Source organism: Aspergillus fijiensis (genome assembly GCF_003184825.1).
Source record: "Aspergillus fijiensis CBS 313.89 unplaced genomic scaffold BO72scaffold_99, whole genome shotgun sequence".
NCBI classification, from domain to species: Eukaryota; Fungi; Ascomycota; class Eurotiomycetes; order Eurotiales; family Aspergillaceae; genus Aspergillus; species Aspergillus fijiensis.
In genome coordinates, this window is record NW_024469075.1 from 53,162 (window position 1) to 70,895 (window position 17,734).

The 17,734-nt window shown below is 55.1% G+C and overlaps 8 protein-coding genes across 8 annotated transcripts; 4 read left to right on the plus strand and 4 right to left on the minus strand.

Moving 5' to 3' along the window:
• Positions 1-186: 186 nt before the first annotated feature.
• BO72DRAFT_481698 (putative MFS drug transporter) lies at positions 187-2,449 on the minus strand (the record flags this gene model as incomplete). Its single annotated transcript, XM_040947693.1, has 7 exons — positions 187-671; positions 745-798; positions 870-935; positions 1,006-1,198; positions 1,274-2,061; positions 2,116-2,249; positions 2,297-2,449. 7 exons carry the CDS (start codon positions 2,447-2,449, stop codon positions 404-406), a joined length of 1,656 nt encoding a protein of 551 aa, XP_040795520.1. The 3' UTR covers positions 187-403.
• Positions 2,450-3,113: 664 nt separating this feature from the next.
• Positions 3,114-4,785, plus strand: BO72DRAFT_391851 (putative cysteine synthase B; the record flags this gene model as incomplete). The annotated part of the gene is made up of 3 exons (XM_040941876.1): positions 3,114-3,306; positions 3,357-4,186; positions 4,243-4,785. 3 exons carry the CDS (start codon positions 3,114-3,116, stop codon positions 4,783-4,785), a joined length of 1,566 nt encoding a protein of 521 aa, XP_040795521.1.
• A 612-nt stretch (positions 4,786-5,397) lies between these two features.
• On the plus strand, positions 5,398-8,058 carry BO72DRAFT_316001 (ferric reductase family protein). Its single transcript, XM_040940546.1, has 8 exons — positions 5,398-5,653; positions 5,704-5,948; positions 5,999-6,119; positions 6,166-6,229; positions 6,276-6,463; positions 6,516-6,614; positions 6,660-7,826; positions 7,888-8,058. Exons 1-8 carry the CDS (start codon positions 5,544-5,546, stop codon positions 7,892-7,894), a joined length of 2,001 nt encoding a protein of 666 aa, XP_040795522.1. The 5' UTR covers positions 5,398-5,543; the 3' UTR covers positions 7,895-8,058.
• Positions 8,059-8,178: 120 nt separating this feature from the next.
• Positions 8,179-9,865, plus strand: BO72DRAFT_453644 (uncharacterized protein). The gene is made up of 3 exons (XM_040946029.1): positions 8,179-8,262; positions 8,334-8,939; positions 9,062-9,865. The coding sequence occupies exons 1-3, from the start codon at positions 8,213-8,215 to the stop codon at positions 9,747-9,749; spliced, it is 1,344 nt and encodes a 447-aa protein (XP_040795523.1). The 5' UTR covers positions 8,179-8,212; the 3' UTR covers positions 9,750-9,865.
• Positions 9,791-10,266, minus strand: BO72DRAFT_453645 (uncharacterized protein). The gene has a single exon (XM_040946030.1). The coding sequence runs from the start codon at positions 10,205-10,207 to the stop codon at positions 10,040-10,042; it is 168 nt and encodes a 55-aa protein (XP_040795524.1). The 5' UTR covers positions 10,208-10,266; the 3' UTR covers positions 9,791-10,039.
• Positions 10,267-10,598: 332 nt separating this feature from the next.
• On the plus strand, positions 10,599-12,338 carry BO72DRAFT_501866 (cytochrome P450; the record flags this gene model as incomplete). The annotated part of the gene is made up of 5 exons (XM_040949019.1): positions 10,599-10,806; positions 10,856-11,186; positions 11,245-11,458; positions 11,519-11,958; positions 12,005-12,338. The coding sequence occupies 5 exons, from the start codon at positions 10,599-10,601 to the stop codon at positions 12,336-12,338; spliced, it is 1,527 nt and encodes a 508-aa protein (XP_040795525.1).
• A 1,779-nt stretch (positions 12,339-14,117) lies between these two features.
• BO72DRAFT_391812 (uncharacterized protein) lies at positions 14,118-15,207 on the minus strand (the record flags this gene model as incomplete). The annotated part of the gene is made up of 2 exons (XM_040941873.1): positions 14,118-14,949; positions 15,017-15,207. The coding sequence occupies 2 exons, from the start codon at positions 15,205-15,207 to the stop codon at positions 14,118-14,120; spliced, it is 1,023 nt and encodes a 340-aa protein (XP_040795526.1).
• A 494-nt stretch (positions 15,208-15,701) lies between these two features.
• On the minus strand, positions 15,702-17,582 carry BO72DRAFT_481702 (cystathionine beta-lyase STR3). The gene is made up of 3 exons (XM_040947694.1): positions 17,164-17,582; positions 16,025-17,068; positions 15,702-15,963 (listed from the first exon to the last, which is right to left on the minus strand). Exons 1-3 carry the CDS (start codon positions 17,359-17,361, stop codon positions 15,901-15,903), a joined length of 1,305 nt encoding a protein of 434 aa, XP_040795527.1. The 5' UTR covers positions 17,362-17,582; the 3' UTR covers positions 15,702-15,900.
• Positions 17,583-17,734: the final 152 nt, after the last annotated feature.

Genomic DNA, 17,734 nt, shown 5'->3' on the forward strand with positions numbered 1-17,734 from the left:
ACCCAGATGACTGGAAGTAATGAACTTACTACCTAGTAGGTAGAGTCTGGTATTGCTGTTGCTGCTGCTGCTGCTGCTGCTGCTGCTCCTGCTGCTCCTGCTGCTCAAAAGCACACCACAGACCCGCAGCTATGTATCCAGATTTGTCCTACAGGTTCCCTTGAAGATAGACTCATGCTATAGACACCGAACCTAGAAATATAGAATAGCTGGTAGGTAAAAGAAAGGTCGATAATTGCGGACATAGACCCTGGAGCCGCATAATCGTATATCCTAATCCATAGCGCCGTCTGCAGGCCAGCACAGACAGTTCTTGAAAGCTTAGCATGACCCTAAAGCCTCCACTCACATCCCCGTTAACCCCCAACTCTGCCTCTTTACAAGCTCAGCCCCCCCGCTCCTCTTAAGGTGAAGAACCCTCCACCTCCCGCTCAAGCGCCACCTGCGGAATCAGAGCCCACACCACCACGACCGCGACGGCCGCCATCCCCGCCCCGATTCGGAAGATGACCCGGAAGGCCTGCTGGTAGATCGGGAGGATGGCGGCACGGAGCTGGGCGGCGTCGGTGGCCGGGAGGTTGGCGAGGTAGGCTGTTGGGCTGCGGAGGAAGGTGGCCCTGTCCGATGGGGTGAGGGGGAGGGAGGTGGATGCTTGGGTGAGGAGGTTGGATCTTTTTTGTTTGGTTAGTTTTAGGATAGGATATAGGATGGAGGGATGGGGAAGGGCAAGGCAGGTAAGCGTACAGTATCGTCCCGGCGACCGCGAGGCCTAGGGTTCCTCCTAGGTTGCGCGTGAAGCTGTTTTTCAAAGATCCATGGTGTCAGAGTTGGTCTTGTGGATGCAGTGGCTGGGGAGGTATGTAACTTACTTCCTGAAGGATGTTGTTACGGCCATATCGCGTCGCGCGACACCCGCTTGGATTGCGATTAGGGCTCTTTGGCTTTGGGTTAGCGTTGCGCTTAAACCACATATCCAAGTAGAGGAGAGAAGGAGGGGTAGCTCACGGCTGCAGTGTGTTCCCTAGGCCCACACCGGTCAACAGCGCATATCCGATCTGCTTGCCTAACCCCGAGGACGACGCATCGAGGGTCGAGAACAGCCCTAGTCCAACTGCCCAGGCGACCCAGCCGAAGAGGATGGGCTCCCGGTACCGACCCAGCCAGTGCACCACCAGGCCGGAGAGCGTGCTGCTGACCGCTACTTTTCTGATTAGTGGATCTCTGTTTTGGATAGGGGTTGGGAGAAGAGAGGAGGAGGAAACGTAAAACGTACAGGCCATGATGGTGATCGGCAGCAGCATCGCCGCCGCCCGGAGGGCCGAGTACCCCATCGCCAGCTGGTAGAACACCGGAATGTAGTACAGTTGCACCAGGATATTCCACCCGTGCAGGAACATGGTGATGCACGCGCCGTTGACAATCCCGGACCGGAAGATGTGCATCGGCACCAGCGGGCACGCCGTGCCCTTCCACTGCCAGCCCACGAACGCGAGACACCCCACCCCGCCGCCGGCGATGGTCCCGACGACCGGCGCCGAGCGCCAGGGCCGCTCCCCGCCGCCCCAGGTCAGGCCCAGCAGTACCAGCGATGTACCGCCTAGTGCGAGCAGCGCGCCGAAGAAGTCGATGGCGCGGAGTTTGCTCTTCCAGTCCCCCGTGACTTTGCGCAGCGGGAGGAAGAAGACCACGCAGCACACCGTCAGCGCCGTGAGGGGCAGGTTGAGCCGGAAGATCCACCGCCACGAGGCGTGCGTCGCCAGCAGGCCCCCGATGACGGGGCCCAGGCCGTTGGACAGCGCGACCACAGCCCCCAAGATGCCTTGGTACTTTCCGCGGGTGCGGAGAGGCACGACGTCGCTGACGATCAGCTGCACGACCGTCACGAGCCCGCCGCCGCCGATGCCGGTGAAGGCCCGGAAGATGATCAGTTGGGTCGCCGTCTGCGCGAGGGAGGAGGCGAGCGAGCCGAGGAAGAAGATCGCGAGCCCGGCATAGAGGACGTGCTTGCGGGACCAGACGTCGGAGAGGCGGCCGTAGAGGAGCTGGAAGCATGTTGATGTGCTGGGTTGGGCTTGGTTAAGTGGTGGTCATCGGGGGGACTCTGGGGGTACGCACACAAAGTAGCCACTCGAGATCCACGAGGTTTTGTCGCTGGCGTCAAGCGCTTCGCCTATGATCGAGAGACTGGCCGCTAATGTTGTCTGGTCCATGATTGCTATTAGGTCGACTGTTGAACATGCTAGGAAGATCTGAAGATGTCAGTTGATCGGTTCTGCAACTGGGCGGTGTCTCATACTGTGATGATTTTCTTCCGGGGGACATAGTTCGTTTGCTCGTTGAAGGTGATTGGAGCTGATGCATCGGCTTCCACATCTTCGGACGCTATGACTGCACTTTCTATGTTGGGGCTGCCCCCCTTGGAGTCCGAGTACAATGCTGTGTTGCTCATCTTGTGAAAGGCAGAAAGCCAAAAGCAAAGGCGAACTGCTTAACGCGAGCAGAGATGAGTTACAAGAGTCAATCAGTCGTGAATTATCAGTAGGGAAAAGAATCTCGAGCATTGATTCGGCCAAGCCCTATAATGAGGTCGAGTTACATTGACATGCGAGCCACGTCTGCAAGCAAGGGCCAGTCGTCCGGTTAGGGCTAGCAGGGATCGTCCAGAAACCTTCTCAAATGCCCTCACCAAGGTCCTCATTTCTGCATACTGTGCCGTGCTGGCCGTCATGTCCGTACCGAGAGTACGCGTTTGAGACACTCGTTACAGCTGCTCGATAGGCTCCATCCGGATAAGACTCTAATGCACTGCCCGAGTCTGCGAATATCGCAGATATCGATATGTCCATCAGTAGCCGGAATTAGCCAGTAGTTGTGGTCTGATCACACTCTAATGTGCGCAATCGACCAGAACGACCCAAAGCAGACATCAAACGTATACAGCAAGCCGTCCAGTGGGTCATGATCCTGCCACACGCCGGAAGCGACGGTCTGTCTAGATCGGGGAGCTCAAAGCAAGGAGGGGCACCGATATGCACAGCACGAGCATAAAGCATGCATCTGTCCCTCTGAGAAACAGACCGAATCACACTGCTGTCGTGCCATCATCCTGCAATATGGCCACCACCAACGAGCACAACGTCTACTTCGGGCCGGATGCCCTCAAGAAGTACTTCGACCCTGACTGCCAACCTCCGTTGCCGCTCGTAGAGCTGCCACAGCATCTGAACCCATTCCATCATGATGGGGTGCGCATCTATGCGAAGATGATGACGATGCACCCTGCAAACAATGTCAAAGCGTTGCCAGGTACACGCGCCCTTGCAGTGATGCATGTTGTTAGTCACTGACTTCTGCAGCTATGAATATGCTCGAATCAGGCGTGATACCTGGACAGACCCAGACGATAGTGGAGTATAGTTCCGGCTCGACAGTCATTTCCATGTCGATGACTGCGCGTGTGATGCATGGAATCGACGACACCCGAGCATATCTCAGCAACAAGACCAGCAACGCCAAACTCAAGCTGATGCAATTCTTCGGGCTTAACATCACCTTGTTTGGTGGCCCGTCACAGCCGGATCCTTACGATGAACGGGGCGGCATCCAAACCGCACGTGCGATAGCAATGCAGTCCCATAACACCCTTAATCCCAACCAGTATGAAAACCACGACAATTGGGGCGCGCACGTCCGCTGGACCGGACCGCAGATCTTCAAGCAACTCCCCGAGATCAACGTCCTGTGTGCTGGCATGGGCACCTCCGGAACCATGACGGGACTGGGAACCTTTTTCAAGCAGGCAAAGCCATCGGTGTTGCGGCTGGGGGTGTGCACCGCACCGGGAGACCGAGTTCCCGGGCCGCGATCGTTCGTTCTTATGAGGCCTGTGGAGTTTCCCTGGAAAGCCGCAGTCGACATGATCGAGGAGGTCACATCTGCAGACTCATTCTCTCTGTCGCTGGATCTTTGCCGCGAAGGGATTGTTTGTGGCCCATCGTCCGGGTTCAATCTGCAGGGCCTGTTTCAGATGCTCGAGAAGCGCAAACGCGGGGGGACCTTGACGCAGCTGGCGGGACCGGATGGTTCTGTTCACTGCGTCTTCTTATGCTGCGACTTGCCGTATCAGTACATTGGGGAGTATTTTGAGAAGCTGGGACCCGAGAGGTTCCATCCCATCCAGAACGAGGTGAGCAGACGAATCATCCTCGGAGAATAAAACTAGATGCTAACCGTGGTCCACAGAAACTCACGCGGGTGGATCTTCATCGGTACGACGAGAGCTGGGAACGAAGTCCTGTCGTGTTGTTCACGCACTTCTACGAGGCCCCAAAGTCGTTCCCCCAGGGCCTCCTGAGCAACATCACCATCCGACCGGCGTGCTGTATCCTGGACCTGAGAACAGCCGTCGATTTCGATTCATGGCACCTCCCCGGTTCGGTCAATGTTCCCTTACGTAGTCTCAGCCTCCATACAGCGAAGCCGTTCGCCAATCCGGATGTGCTAGAGGCGCTCTGGCTGGAGATGCAGACGTTGTTCAGTGATGACAGCAAGCTCGCGCAGCTGGTTTCCCACCATGTGCTCGTGATCTGTTACAATGGCGACACGGCCCGTATTGCCACTAGTGTGCTGCGGGCCCAGGGAGTCCAGGCGGATAGTCTCCGAGGAGGGTATCAGGCGCTGAAAGATCACGGACTTTGGGAACAGGAGCAGGTGGATGGCAGCATGGTTGATGGATGTCCGAGTGTGTCTGTGTCGGTAAACAACTTGTCGCTTGCCAAAGCGTAGTAGGGTTGAATGAAGCTAGTCCTGATCGGGAAGGCATACTTAGAGCACTGCACTTGGCACTAGGCCGGATAGGGATGAGCAACTGATCCTCCCTTCTTCTCTCCTCATCAGTCTCTTCATGTCCATCATCATTTCACTGACGTTCATATCATAGAATCAGCTACACGCTATGACCTCTGGCTTTGACCGCAATGTCCAGCCATCCAATGCTAATCGCGAGTCATCTGCTCAGATGCAGTCCCGCTGGACGGACTATGCCGCTAAACTATCCGCGCAAATCTGCTCACCAGGCGCACATCAAACGATACACGCTGGCAAATGTGGATATATGCAGACTTATTATAATCGTCCTGACATGATACGCTCTGCTCCGTATTGTCCCACCGTCGAAAACGAACCCGGCCGCCCTGCGACAGCCCGACGGAGAAATGTCCGGATGGCTGCATGCGTCCGCATTCCACGCTAACCGGCGAAATGTGCTCAATTCTGAGCGCTAACCGGCCAATCAGTGACCCCAGTATGGAATCCATAGTAGAGGAGGTCATGTCTTGAGTCGGAATGCAATGTCTTTGCCGTCTTCAAGATTCTGGTTTCGCGAACAATTGGCCTGGGATGATTTTCGCTCGGGTGGTTTCCCTCTGCTTTTCATCTTTCTCCATGGACAGTGATGCAGCACGGCTTTCTGTTGAAAATACTTTCTTTCCCTCTTGACGTTCTATAGTGCCGTCAGGCTTGTTCACTACCTGGTACTGTTCAATATGGGTCTACCATGGCTGGACCAGCCGGTGATGTTGCACTCTTCCAGAGCAGATAGCTGCATGTTGGCCGCAGAGCAATGCGCCTACCGCAATGGACATTGGAGATATTGGTATGTCTTCGCGCTTTTCATTGTTTTGTTTACTCATGAGATTTCGACAGGTATCAAGCCGATCACGTCTATGCGCTGAACACGATATACTTTCTTTGCGCCACGGTTGGGGTGTTCATGATTATTCGGATGGTGGCCAAGTTTAGTCCCCTGTTTTTGCGAAGGACGGCTGTCTGGAGGAGGGCAACGGCCACAGGGCGTTACCTTGCCTATAAAAGTCTTCCCTTACCAGTTGTCTGTTTTCCCGCCACCGGGGTCTTTATCTTGATTGCTGTCGGGGCTGTCTTCTTCCTCGGTTGGTACACAGTCGAGTACGCTGGAACGAACTCTTCTGACGCTCTCCAGCAATGACCCTCGGCCCACAGCCATATTACTGGCCAAATACAGAGACTGTTTCTTATGGAGGCAGTCCTCCAATTGCGACCCGAGCAGGATGGATGGCACTGGGCCTGCTGCCGTTCGTCTTGTCAGTATGCCATTTTCAGTGATCGAGCCTTATTGACCGACAACAGGGCCCTGGGAGCAAAAGCCAATTTGATATCAGCGTTGACTGGGGTCACCCATGAAAAACTGCAGGTTCGTTTCATCCCCGGTCGTGAATGTGCCACAGCTGATTTATCAGATATTCCACCACTGGACTAGCTATGCTATGTTCGTCCTTGCCTTAGTGCACACGTTCCCGTTCATTGTTGTTCACATTCAGAAAGGCGACATGACGAAGCAGTGGAAGACGGAGATAACATACTGGACGGGGGTGGCTGCTCTGATACCACAGGCATATTTGACGTTTATGTCTCTGCCAGCGATTCGGTGAGCTTTGAAGCTTCTACTGGTTGCATATAAATACAAACTGACCCTATAGGAACCGATTCTACGAGTTCTTCAAAGCCACGCATCTTCTGGCCGCATTCCTGTTTATCCTCTTCTTTTTCTTCCATTGCGACTTTCGTCTCTCCTCATGGTATGTACCCTACAGCTGTTGCGTATGCAGTCTAACGTTTAACAGGGACTATTTCATTGCATCTGTCGCGATTTACCTCCTGAGTCTTCTTATATCGTTCGCTAAAACCCACCTCATCCATGGCCGTCACCGCGCGACATTTGAGCTTCTCCCTTGCGGCTTCCTCCGTATCACTGTCCCAACTGTTACCGTTGTGTGGCGACCCGCGCAACACGTCTTCATCCGTTTTCTCAGCCCTCGACTGGGTCTGCACAGTCTTACCGCACATCCTTTCACCATAAGCTCTACGTATCCGACGAAATTCGACTCAGCGATCAAGCCCACCTCCATGCCCAGTACATCGCTGGACTCGATCCCGTCCTCAAGCTCGAAGCAGGTACCGAGTAGGAGCATCTGCCCAATCCTGACATTCTACATCCAGCCCCGCAGCGGCATTACAGCCCGCCTTGCACAGCTTGCCCAGCGCCACCCTGGCTTCTCCATCCCTGTTCTTCTGGAAGGGCCATACAGCGGAATATCCAGAGATCTCGACATCACACGATTCAGCCATATCATCTTAGTGACCGGAGGGTCGGGAGGTGGTTTCTCTTTCGGGATTCTGGAAGAGGTCCTGCAGGGGGTGAAATCTTCCAGAGACTCGTCCACCGATGCAATTACCGATGCAGCGGGAGACAACTCTTCTAATGCTCTCCCTAGGATCAGCATCATCTTCGCAACTCGGTCTCCGGCAGTAGCAGACTGGTACACCAGTGAGCTCAATCGGGTCCTGCTGGACCAGTGTCCCAGCTCTTGCAGGATAGACGTCCACATCGACATCCATATCACTTCCCACTCCACTCCCCCTTTTAACCCATCACCCCCCCAGGATGCACGGGAAGAAGAAGAGAGATACGTCAAAACCCCTGAGGTGACGAAGAAGACCACTATCACCCCCTCCGAGAAAATGAAAGAAGAGACCCAGCCATCGAGCCCAACCACCACCCTTCCGATTACATACCATCAAGCGCGTCGACCAGATCTGTCCCAGCTCCTCTTCGCCACAGTTCCTGTCACCAGGAGAGGAGGTGCAGAGCAGAAAATCGGCATCTTCACGTGTGGGCCTGGGTCCATGATCAATGACGTTCGTAGTGCGGCGGCCGACGCGCAGTTGCGTGTTGGTAGTGGTAAGATGGCTGGCGTGGAAGAGGTGTATTTGCATACGGAGATGTTTTCGTAAGTTTCCATCCGCTTCTTTGTGACAGATGTTGTTGCTGACTGCGATGTCGCCTTGAAGATGGTGATAGATGATGGTACATATGGTGGTGCCGAGTACATATTGCAAATACGTTGTGTAGACCAGTATGTTGTCTGGGGGTAGAAGATGGGCATGAATAGCGATAAAGTATAGTACATAGATCTCTGCATATGATTCCTGAACAGGGTTTGTGCAGAAATGAACGACTATTCCCACTTTAGCATAGCATAGCGCTCACCTCATCACACGTATTGCCTAGACCAACCACGACTTTCATTATCCTCTCTCCTTCTGCCCTTCTCCTTAGCCCCTTGGCAACCTCTCCCCCAGCCAACACACACCAACTAACAGTGCGTTATTCAACATGGAAGACCCATTCAGCCAGTACATCCAAATAACAGAGCAAGATCGACGGCATCGAGCCCCCCCTCCCCCCTCCCCCTTACCAACTAGCCCCAAAAAGCAAACGCTAACAGCCTCGGAAGCCTCAACACCCCGATCATCACCATCTCGCTCCGCGCCGCAGACCCCCAATATGTCCTTGACCCCACTACTCTGGGCTTTCGCATACACGCTCACTGGACCTCAGACCAAGAAAGCAGCGGCGAAGGGCAAGACCAAACCTGTATCCTAGACTGGACCGGCGTGGAGGCGGGGCTCCTCTTATTCCGGCTCCTGCCAAGGGGGAATTATGAGCCAGTGACTTTCGAGCAGAATGACTCGAACACCAAGCCCCCGCATCGTCTTTTGAGCTTCGCACAGCTCGATGTCCCGGATCGATGGGTGCTTGCACCCGGGACCACCACCGCCCCGATGCATCCGCGCATTGAACGGCACGCGAACCATGGCCTACAGCCGGACGAGCGGTACGAGATCCTATGGCCCGGCGCTGAGATCCCTCGCTGGGAACTGGGGGATGCGAGAGAAGCAGCAGCCCCGGAGCGCAAGCGCAAGCGCAAGCCCAAGTCAAAGGTAGCCCCCCTCGTGATTCCCGGCGGGGCTCGATGCTCGTTCATGCTGAAGGGGGAGAGGGAGCCGGCGCCGATGCCGCGGGCATGGAGCCCGCCACCACTGGAGCAGACGGATCGAGTGTGAGTCCTCGCCTAGTGCCTCCCGTCCTTTCCTGTGCAATATACTTTTCTTCCCCGAAAATAACTGAAACGGGGAACCGGACCGGCAAGCCCTCAGCCACTAACTAACCCCCGGTTGCCAGTCCCGGCGCCCCAGTCCTCACCGTTGAGCTGAAGGCTACGACCTCGCACTGGAACCCAAGGAAACGCCTCCCCATAACATGGACGATAACGTATCACGGCACCGCCGGGAGAGAAGATGCTCCCCCCACCAACCCTCGACCCATCACCTTCCGCACCTACAATTTCTGTACTTACGGAGCCATCCGCGCGTATCGCCAGCGATACAAGGATGGAGAATGGGAGTCCTACGACGAAGGCGGGAGCTGTCAGTTCCCCAGTGGACCCGACGACCCCTATCAAGTGATCGTGGGCATGAAGAGAGAAAAGGCCGGCTTCATCAGCCTGCGGCCGGGGCAGACGTACTCGAGGTCGGTGCATCTCTACTCGCAAGACGATCTGCCGCCGTATCCGGCTACCGGGGAGGTCCTGCGCTATCGCTTCGTTGGCTGTGTACTGGACTGGTGGGATTGGGGCACGCTGGAGGAGCATGTTGATACGGTGGTGACCGTGCCTGGGTTTCTGGGCGGGGAGGTCCTTGAGCCCAGGGATAATGGGGGCGAGCCAGGGTGGTTGTGCCTGCTTCGAATCTGGTCGAGTTTACGGTTCTTTGAGGTGGCTTACATAGTCCCGGTGTGGAAGGCAGTCCTGGTGGTCCGTCCTACTGCAGAAAATGCTGCGGTAGAAGCAGAGAATGCTGAGTTTGGGTGAGACCTAACGCGATGACAGTTGCTTTGTCAGCAAAATACTGAATCTGGGGCACATTTAGTATCCGGATCTGTGCCAAACGGCGTGGGATTCAACCTGCAGTAGTCGGATCTGTTGATCAAAGGGCGAGAAGAGATAACCCTCTGGGCGTGGATCAGCAGGCTGGGGAAGATGGCCCCCTCAGGATCCTGTTGTTGCGCCCCAGAGTAGAAGTGCTGCAAGCGTATACTCCAGAAGCTGCACGGAGTAGATCAGAGTTCTTCTTCGATTGCAACATCTTAGACACGCAACACTCACCAGTGCGGGCAAAGCCCATCAATCTCAATCTTCACGTCAGTCCAAAGCACGGATTTCGACCTCTTTCTCGCATAGAAGCGAAGTATGACTGTCAGAGTGCCCAACACGGAGAAGAGGATGGAGATGGTGATTCTCGCGGCAGGTGTTGCGTATGTTCGTGACATGATGATAACAGCACCCCTCGAATGTCATCAGTATTATAGAAATTCATCATGAGATGACGGGTGGAACAAGGCTATCTTTAAAATAAGAGATTGGCTCGGATATAGACAACTCGTGCTGGAGCCACCGGTAATTAACAGAGGTAAGGACGATCTGGGGTGATCCTGGCCGGTTTGATACCGAAGGAGGCTATGTTTGTTTGTCTCCAGCCTAGTCGATCACCAACGGTTGCCTTTTCTTTTGCTTGATAAGCCTCACCGCTGCAACCTAATGCCAAAAGTACTCCTCCTCGCCCTCCTTTTTTCTTTTTCTTGTTCTTCTCCTTTTCCTTCTCCTTCTTCTTCTTCGTCTTCGTCTTCTTCCCTTCATTAAGTGCTCAATCTGCTAAGGATCATGACGTTGCTCTGGATTCTCGAAACCACTGCTGTTGTGTTGTTGCTATGGACAGCAGTTGAAGCCATCCGTCGCCTCTACTTCCACCCCATCGCCCATATTCCAGGTCCCCGCCTCGCAGCTCTGACATGGTGGTACGAGTTCTACTACGACGCCATCCAGCCCGGTCAATACGTCTTCAAAATCCAAGAGCTTCACAAGAGATACGGTACGTCAGAATCCGCACCATGCTCAATTCAAGCACCGACGCTCTTCAGGCCCCATCATCCGAGTCACTCCCGACGGGATCCATATCAACGACAGCGGCTTTTTGGACACTGTCTACGCGCCTGCAATGGTCCGAAGGGACAAGTACGACTATCAGCTGCGGAGTCTTCGCATCCCCGGTGGAGTGGGCACCACCGCCGGCTATCACCTGCACAGACTGCGATGGGAATCCCTCACCCATTTCTTCAGCAAGAAGAACATTTTGCATCTGGAAGGGTTGATCACGGACAAGGTCGAGCAACTGAAGCAACTGATCGCGACCCATGTAGCCGATAACACGCCGGTGAACTTGTCAGATGCATTTTTTTCCTTTTTCAACGAGTCAGTTGGCTGTCACCGTTTACTTGACAGGCATCTAGCTAGGCTAACCCACCCTCAGCGTTGTCACGAATTTCCTCTTCGCGCACCTGACCGACATACTGTCCAACGAATCCAAAGCAGTCATCCTCCGCCAGAACAGCAAAGAGCTCCTAATGGGCATTAACCTCAACAAGCACTTCCCGTGGATCCCCGATTTCCTCGAATCGCTCCCGCTGTCCATCAGCCGGCCGATGATGCCCCCAGGCCTCGTGGATATGCTTGCCCTCTTCGACGTAAGCTTCACTCCCCCATCCCAACTCCACAACCATCATCACTGAGAATCCAAAAGCGAGTCCGCAACGAACTCCTCGCTCTCACGCACACCAGATCATCAGCAACAGCAGCCACCGCCGCTAAACCCTTGGGCCCAAGAATCCGTCTTCGACTCCGTCCTCGACGCCCCTAACCTCCCCGACGCAGAGAAGACGCTCCCCCGCCTCGAACGGGAGGGCACCCTGCTCGCGCTGGCGGGGACTGAATCGCCCGCGCAGACCCTCACCGTCGCCTTCTACCACCTCCTCGCCAACCCGGCGCTCCTCGCGAAACTGCGCCAGGAGCTCCGCACGGTCCCCGCCCCAGCCTCGTGGACCCAGCTCGAACAACTCCCCTACCTCTCCGCGGTCATCGAAGAAAGCAACCGCCTCTCCTTCGGCCCGAACCGCCCGCATCGCCTACGAGCCGTTAACTTACACGCCTTCCGCGCATGCTGCCCCATCACCGTGCAGCCCTCCCGGTGCGCAACCTAAATCCTATGTTATTCCCCCGGGCACACCGATCAGCACCACGACGTTGAGCGCGCACACGGCGGAGACCGTGTTTCCGGAGCCGTGGGTCTTCGATCCGGATCGGTGGCTCGGGGATGCCGGGAGGAAGCGGCGCAGGTTTCAGATGGCGGTCGGGAAGGGAGGGCGGAGGTGTTTGGGGATCGAGCTCGCGCGCGCGGAGCTGTTTTTGGTGATTGCGGGGTTGGTGCGCGCGTTCGAGATGACGTTGTTTGAGACGGGGGAGGAGGATGTGGCGTTTCGGTGTGATTATCAGGTTGCTATGCCGGGGAGGGGATCGAGGGGGGTGAGAGTGAGGGCGAGGGCGAGGATGGGGGTTGGGAGTAGCTAAATTATAGGGTTTGGTCCTGTTAAGTATTGTAGCCCTAAACGGGCATCATGGAATCTTAGTGCTGAGTTTGGGAGAAAGACATATACTACGCCTCAGTCCAAGTCTTGTACGTATCTTTGATCTAGAAACGCTAAACTTTCCCTTGATTCGATATCAATATCAACATAACACCCTGTATGCCCAACCGTAACCTACATTTTCATACCACATTCCATAGGTCCATATAACCGACGCTACGCACCAGGCGACCCATATCGAAACATGCAGATCAGACTATCATCAACAACCTCTTATCCAAACAGACCTGCAGTACAATTCAGCCACAGTATAGCCAACCAAAGCATAAAACGAAGACCCATCTGCTCCTTATCCCGATAACAGCCTCACCAACAGACCCAGGGGTGGTTTCTAGACCAGTCTACCGCTAGACTAGACACCCCAATCCAAACTCCCCAATTCAACCAGGGCTTAACGTGAAGTCGACGTATAGTAGCCACCCCAAGCCCCAAGCTCACCCAGCAAGCCCGCCCGAGCAATCCACAGCAACCAGAGCAGCAGCAGCCAGTGCATACCGTACTGCACCCAAGGCTACTGTCCTGTACTATACAACGCAAGTAAATCCTCCCAACAGCAGCAGCTCATAAACGACCGACCACCACGACACAGACATACACACATACACACACACACACATTCCAGCCATAATAATCAGCCATATCCCCTCCTCCCTATCTTCACCATCTTCATCGGACGGTAGCATGCCCCCCCCTGCCTTGGAAGTCCCGCACACAGCACACAGTTACTTATACAAATAACACACACCCCAACTCAGCCCTTGCACCAACGAACCCCAACCAACCAACCCTTCCTTCCCCACCACCCAAACATCCTCCCCAACGAATCTCCACACCCATGAACCTGAGTATAATCAACCAGGACGACCACGACCATAAGCTTGAAACAGGAAACTCTATATACAGCGCAGTACATATGACCCGAAAAAACAAGTGGATTCTCTAGCCAGCCCGCAGCAGATCCGGTCCGCTTTACGCTGCTTCCCTTTTTCAGACACACACACAGAAATACAAAAAAGCAAAGGAACGGTATTACAGCTCTAGTCTATTCTCAATGACAATATGATAGGATAGCATAGCATAGTAGAGGAGAGACATAACCTCAAAGCAAATGTGCATGTGCATGTGCATGTGCAAGAAGACTGCTGGAGATCGCCGAAGGTCAAGGTTCTGGGTAGTGGGTAGTGGGTACATGGTCTGGATCTGGATTTGCATCTGGATCCTGGATTGAGAGCTGAAGGAGGTGTTCGTTCGATTAAGGGAATGTGGGATTAGAGTTGGAGTGGAGTGGTGTCGAATGGAGTGGAGTGGGTATGTTTGTTTGTCTGTATGGAGGTATGTATGTATGTATGTGCTTGTGTAGTGTAGTGTAGTGTATGTGTGTGTAGTGTATGTGTGTGTAGTGTATGTGTGTGTAGTGTATGTGTGTGTAGTGTAGTGTAATCTGTGGTAACGTAAGTAGTGTAAGCAGTGTAAGTAGCGGCATCAACCGCCGCATAAGTAGTCTATCGCCGAGCAAAATCATATTCCAAGCCCAAGCCCAAGTCCAAGTCCAGTCGCAAGGACCATATCCCCTCCCCGGTATCGAAAATCTCATAAAATGCATAACGCGGGGAGGATCTCCCCCCCAATCCATCTAACCTCCCCGCTGAATCCAGCCCTCAACCAGGCAAAGCGACATTCTTCCCATATTCTCAAGGGCAAACTAGGACCTCCCCTCCAGCCCCCCCATCAACCAAGCCCTCATCCGCACGTTCACCACCCCGCCAACTCCATAAGCCGGCACGATCTTGCCCATCCGCGCAAAACAGCTCGGCACATAATCCCTACGGATCCGCGCCACGCGCTCCCGCCACCCCAGCCCACCGGGCGGCTGCCGATTGTACAGATCCAAGCCCAGCAGATGCATGGGCGTACTGGCGAACTGCATGAGCGCGGGGCAGCTGAACTGCGCCAGCGCCGCCTTCATGCCGGGGGTGGCGGCGACGCGGTCGGGGATGTGCGGCGCCAGCAGGGCGGGGATGTTGAACGAGGCGAAGATGGTGATGCTGTCGCGCAGGCAGAAGAGGGCGTAGGAGATGCGCGGGACGGTGGGGGCGCCGGGGCCGGTGGCCGGGTGGCACGAGGCAGCGGTGGTGGTGTGTTGGGGGCGGGGGATTGTGATTGTTGGGGAGAAATTGGCGTTCGGCTTGGGGGGTGTGGTGACGGTAGTGCTGGGGGCATTACTGCCGGGAGGTGACGCCCCGAAGATCCTCGCGAATCGGGCATCCTTGTATACGCAGATGCCCATGTTGACGACCGTCGTCGACAAGAATTTGGCCGTGCCGGGGAAGACCGTCGAGAAGGGCTTGTCGCGCATCGTCGACATCACCGTGTCGATCGTGTTGGCCGTCAGGTAGGTCGCGGTGTACAGCGTGTAGATCAGCAGGAACGGCGTGCTGAGGAAGAAGGCCCCCGGGTGGGCGGCCATGGAGCGGAAGCATGAGGTGATCGTCTGTTGGATCGGAAGGCCCTTGGCTGCTTTCTCGATGATCGCGCTGGAGATTGTGACGAACAGGTCAGTGGAATCATCCCGAGTAAGGTTGTTGAGCGGTGGTGGCCTACCGATCAATCACGGTGATGACCGGGCAGGTGAGCGCACCCGCCGTCGCCGCGCTGGCGATATCCACCCCCAGGCGCGTCCCCAGACGGTCGGTGTTCCACCTCGTCGTAGAGACGGGCGATCGCTCGCTGATGGCCGACATACTCGTAGGAAGAGACGAAGGCGCTTCGGGGGCAAGTGCACTCCGCGTCATTTTTCTAACAGAGGGAGAAAAGAGAGAGAGAGGGCTGATTGCTAATATAACGTCATCCGGACGGTGGCTGGAGAAGACAATTGCCGCAGATTCCAAAATTGAAGAACGATGCAGAGAATAAAAGGCCTCACTCAAAATACAGACTACTAAAACATTGTGCTGGTCACCAGCGCACCCAGAATGTCACTTCTGCAAAAGCAAACGAACGTCAGCCAGTCAGCCAGTCAGTCAGTCAGCCGCAAAGAAAAAAGAAGTCGGGGGTGAGTGGGTTGACATGCACCAACGGACGAGAATCGCCCGGCCGGCATAATTTGGATGCGCCTCGGGAATTGTCCTCCGATGCCGGCCGATGCAATCGTTGTGCTCGTATTAATCAATCAATCAATCAATCAATCAATCAATGGGTATTCGAAATCCCGACCATTTTCAATCCAACCCTTGCGCGGTCGGTCTACTTCCCGGGTAAATATCCAAGGAACACACACTTTCATCACGATGCTGGATCTATCATTTCTTTTTTTTCTTCTTCTGGGTCTTCATACATACTGTGTACAAATCAATTAACATGCTCCAAACGCCCAACACAAATTAAACTAAGATTGTCTCCCAAATCATAAAACCCCTCGCTCCCTGGGCTTTCCGTCCTTCATGGCCCAACGCACCGTGTTCCCAGTGTCATTATGCATATGTAGCTCATTCAGACGTGTTCGCCTGGATCCCTTCCAAGGTGACGTTGACCGCGCCAGCTTGCACCAGCTACAACATGTTTTTTAGCAAAGCATACTCCCAACTACAACAAATCGAGGCCAGAACTTACGGCGCGCTGCAGGTCATCGATCAGATCGTCGACATCCTCGATACCCACACACAACCGGATGAGATCCTCCGGCATCGCTCGTTCCTTGCGCGTCTTGGCGTCGATGCTGGCATGGCTCATGCGGCAGGGCATACTGATCAGGCTGTTCACGCAGCCGAAACTCACGCTGATCGCCCACAGCTTGGCGCTTTCCACAATCCGCTCGCTGACACCCACATCACCCGTCTCAAACGAGAGAACCGCGCCCGAGCCGCGGGCCATCGAGTGGTGGAGTTCATACTGAGGGTGCGACCGCAGCCCCGGGTAGCGCACCTTGAAGCCATGGGTCTCGAGGTACTCCGCAATCCGCTGCGCGTTCGCCTGCTGCTGGTCCATGCGCACCTTCAGGGTCTTGACACCGCGCAGAAGCAGCCACGAGTCGAAGGGTGACAGACCGCAGCCGGACGCGTTGATGGGGAAATAGAGACGCTCGCCCAGCGCCAGGTCGTTCACTGCGATCACACCAGCCATGAGGTCGTGGTGGCCCGATAGATACTTCGTACCACTCTCGTAGACAATGTCCGCCCCCAGATCAAGCGGGTTGAGGAGAAGGGGCGACATCATGGTGTTGTCGACCGAGACGAGACAGTTGGGGTTCGCCTCGTGGGCGGCCGCGGCGATCTGGGGGATGTCGACGATCTTGATCAGGGGGTTGGTCGGGGTCTCGAGCAAAACCATGGCCGTTTTCGAGGTCAAGACCTCGCGCACCTTCTCGGGGTGGGTGGTATCCACATGGTGCACAATGATTCCGCCGTTGGTAGAAAGATACTTCAGAAGGCGGTTGGTTCCTCCGTAAAGATCATCACCGGTCACAACTTCATCGCCAGGACGAAGCAAGCGGGTGATCACATCCAGAGCGGCCATGCCGGACGACACAACCAGAGCGCGCTGAGCCGACATAATCTTAGCCAAGTGACGCTCGAGGTGAGTTCGGGTGGGATTTCCGGAGCGGGTGTAATCATATTCGCCGCCGCCGCCGCCGGAGGTTTGTTTGAAAGTGGCACTCTATCCGACTAGAATTAGCTATCGCTTGTACTTCAATTGCCTACCCTCGACGTCACACCGGGGGGTATTGCAGGACTGGACGGGCTGGTCGGTACCTGATAGATCGGGACGCTGCTGGCATTGTACTGATCATTGCTGTCCGTGTAGACCAGCTCGGTGGCGATATTGTAGCGTCTGACACCATGAGGGCTAGATGGAGCAGGAGAAGGAGGCAGATTGTGGCCCTCGAGGTCAACGCGAGGGAACGCCTTCTTAGAAGCGCTGAAATCAGCACCGGATCCTGAGGCCGACATCGCTGCGGGGACGGAAGGATTCGCGGGAGCAGAACCGACAGGGGGAAGGGGTAAAAACTGAGGAATGAAACAAGTAGACGGCACCAGGTAATGGATTCAATCAAAAAATGAAAGTTGGTAGCAATGGGCAAGAACAATCAAAGCTTGCCAAAAATATAAGATGAGTGAGTGTTTTGGAAAGTCGAGAAGATGAAGGAGAGGAAGAATGGACGGGAACAAATTATGGGCTTCCCCAGAAGAGTCACAGCCACTAACTAGTCGGTCGGTTGGCCGTCTTCTAGACGGGAGTCGGTATGGAGAGACCCAGATTGACTCCAGCTGTCATTGGCTGAGCCGCCATCATCGCGATGTCGTCATTCACTAGGCCCATTCC

Coding starts and splice junctions, on each gene's coding strand:
- BO72DRAFT_316001 (XM_040940546.1), top strand. CDS start 5,544: ATGGGTCTACCATGGCTGGACCAGCCGGTGATGTTGCACTCTTCCAGA. Junction 5,949..5,998: donor CGGGGCTGTCTTCTTCCTCG/GTTGGTACACAG, acceptor GACGCTCTCCAG/CAATGACCCTCGGCCCACAG. Junction 6,615..6,659: donor GACTTTCGTCTCTCCTCATG/GTATGTACCCTA, acceptor AACGTTTAACAG/GGACTATTTCATTGCATCTG.
- BO72DRAFT_453644 (XM_040946029.1), top strand. CDS start 8,213: ATGGAAGACCCATTCAGCCAGTACATCCAAATAACAGAGCAAGATCGA. Junction 8,263..8,333: donor ATAACAGAGCAAGATCGACG/GCATCGAGCCCC, acceptor CAGCCTCGGAAG/CCTCAACACCCCGATCATCA. Junction 8,940..9,061: donor CTGGAGCAGACGGATCGAGT/GTGAGTCCTCGC, acceptor CCCGGTTGCCAG/TCCCGGCGCCCCAGTCCTCA.
- BO72DRAFT_453645 (XM_040946030.1), bottom strand. CDS start 10,207: ATGTCACGAACATACGCAACACCTGCCGCGAGAATCACCATCTCCATC.
- BO72DRAFT_481702 (XM_040947694.1), bottom strand. CDS start 17,361: ATGTCGGCCTCAGGATCCGGTGCTGATTTCAGCGCTTCTAAGAAGGCG. Junction 17,069..17,163: donor GCAGCGTCCCGATCTATCAG/GTACCGACCAGC, acceptor CTAGTCGGATAG/AGTGCCACTTTCAAACAAAC. Junction 15,964..16,024: donor TCGATGACCTGCAGCGCGCC/GTAAGTTCTGGC, acceptor AACATGTTGTAG/CTGGTGCAAGCTGGCGCGGT.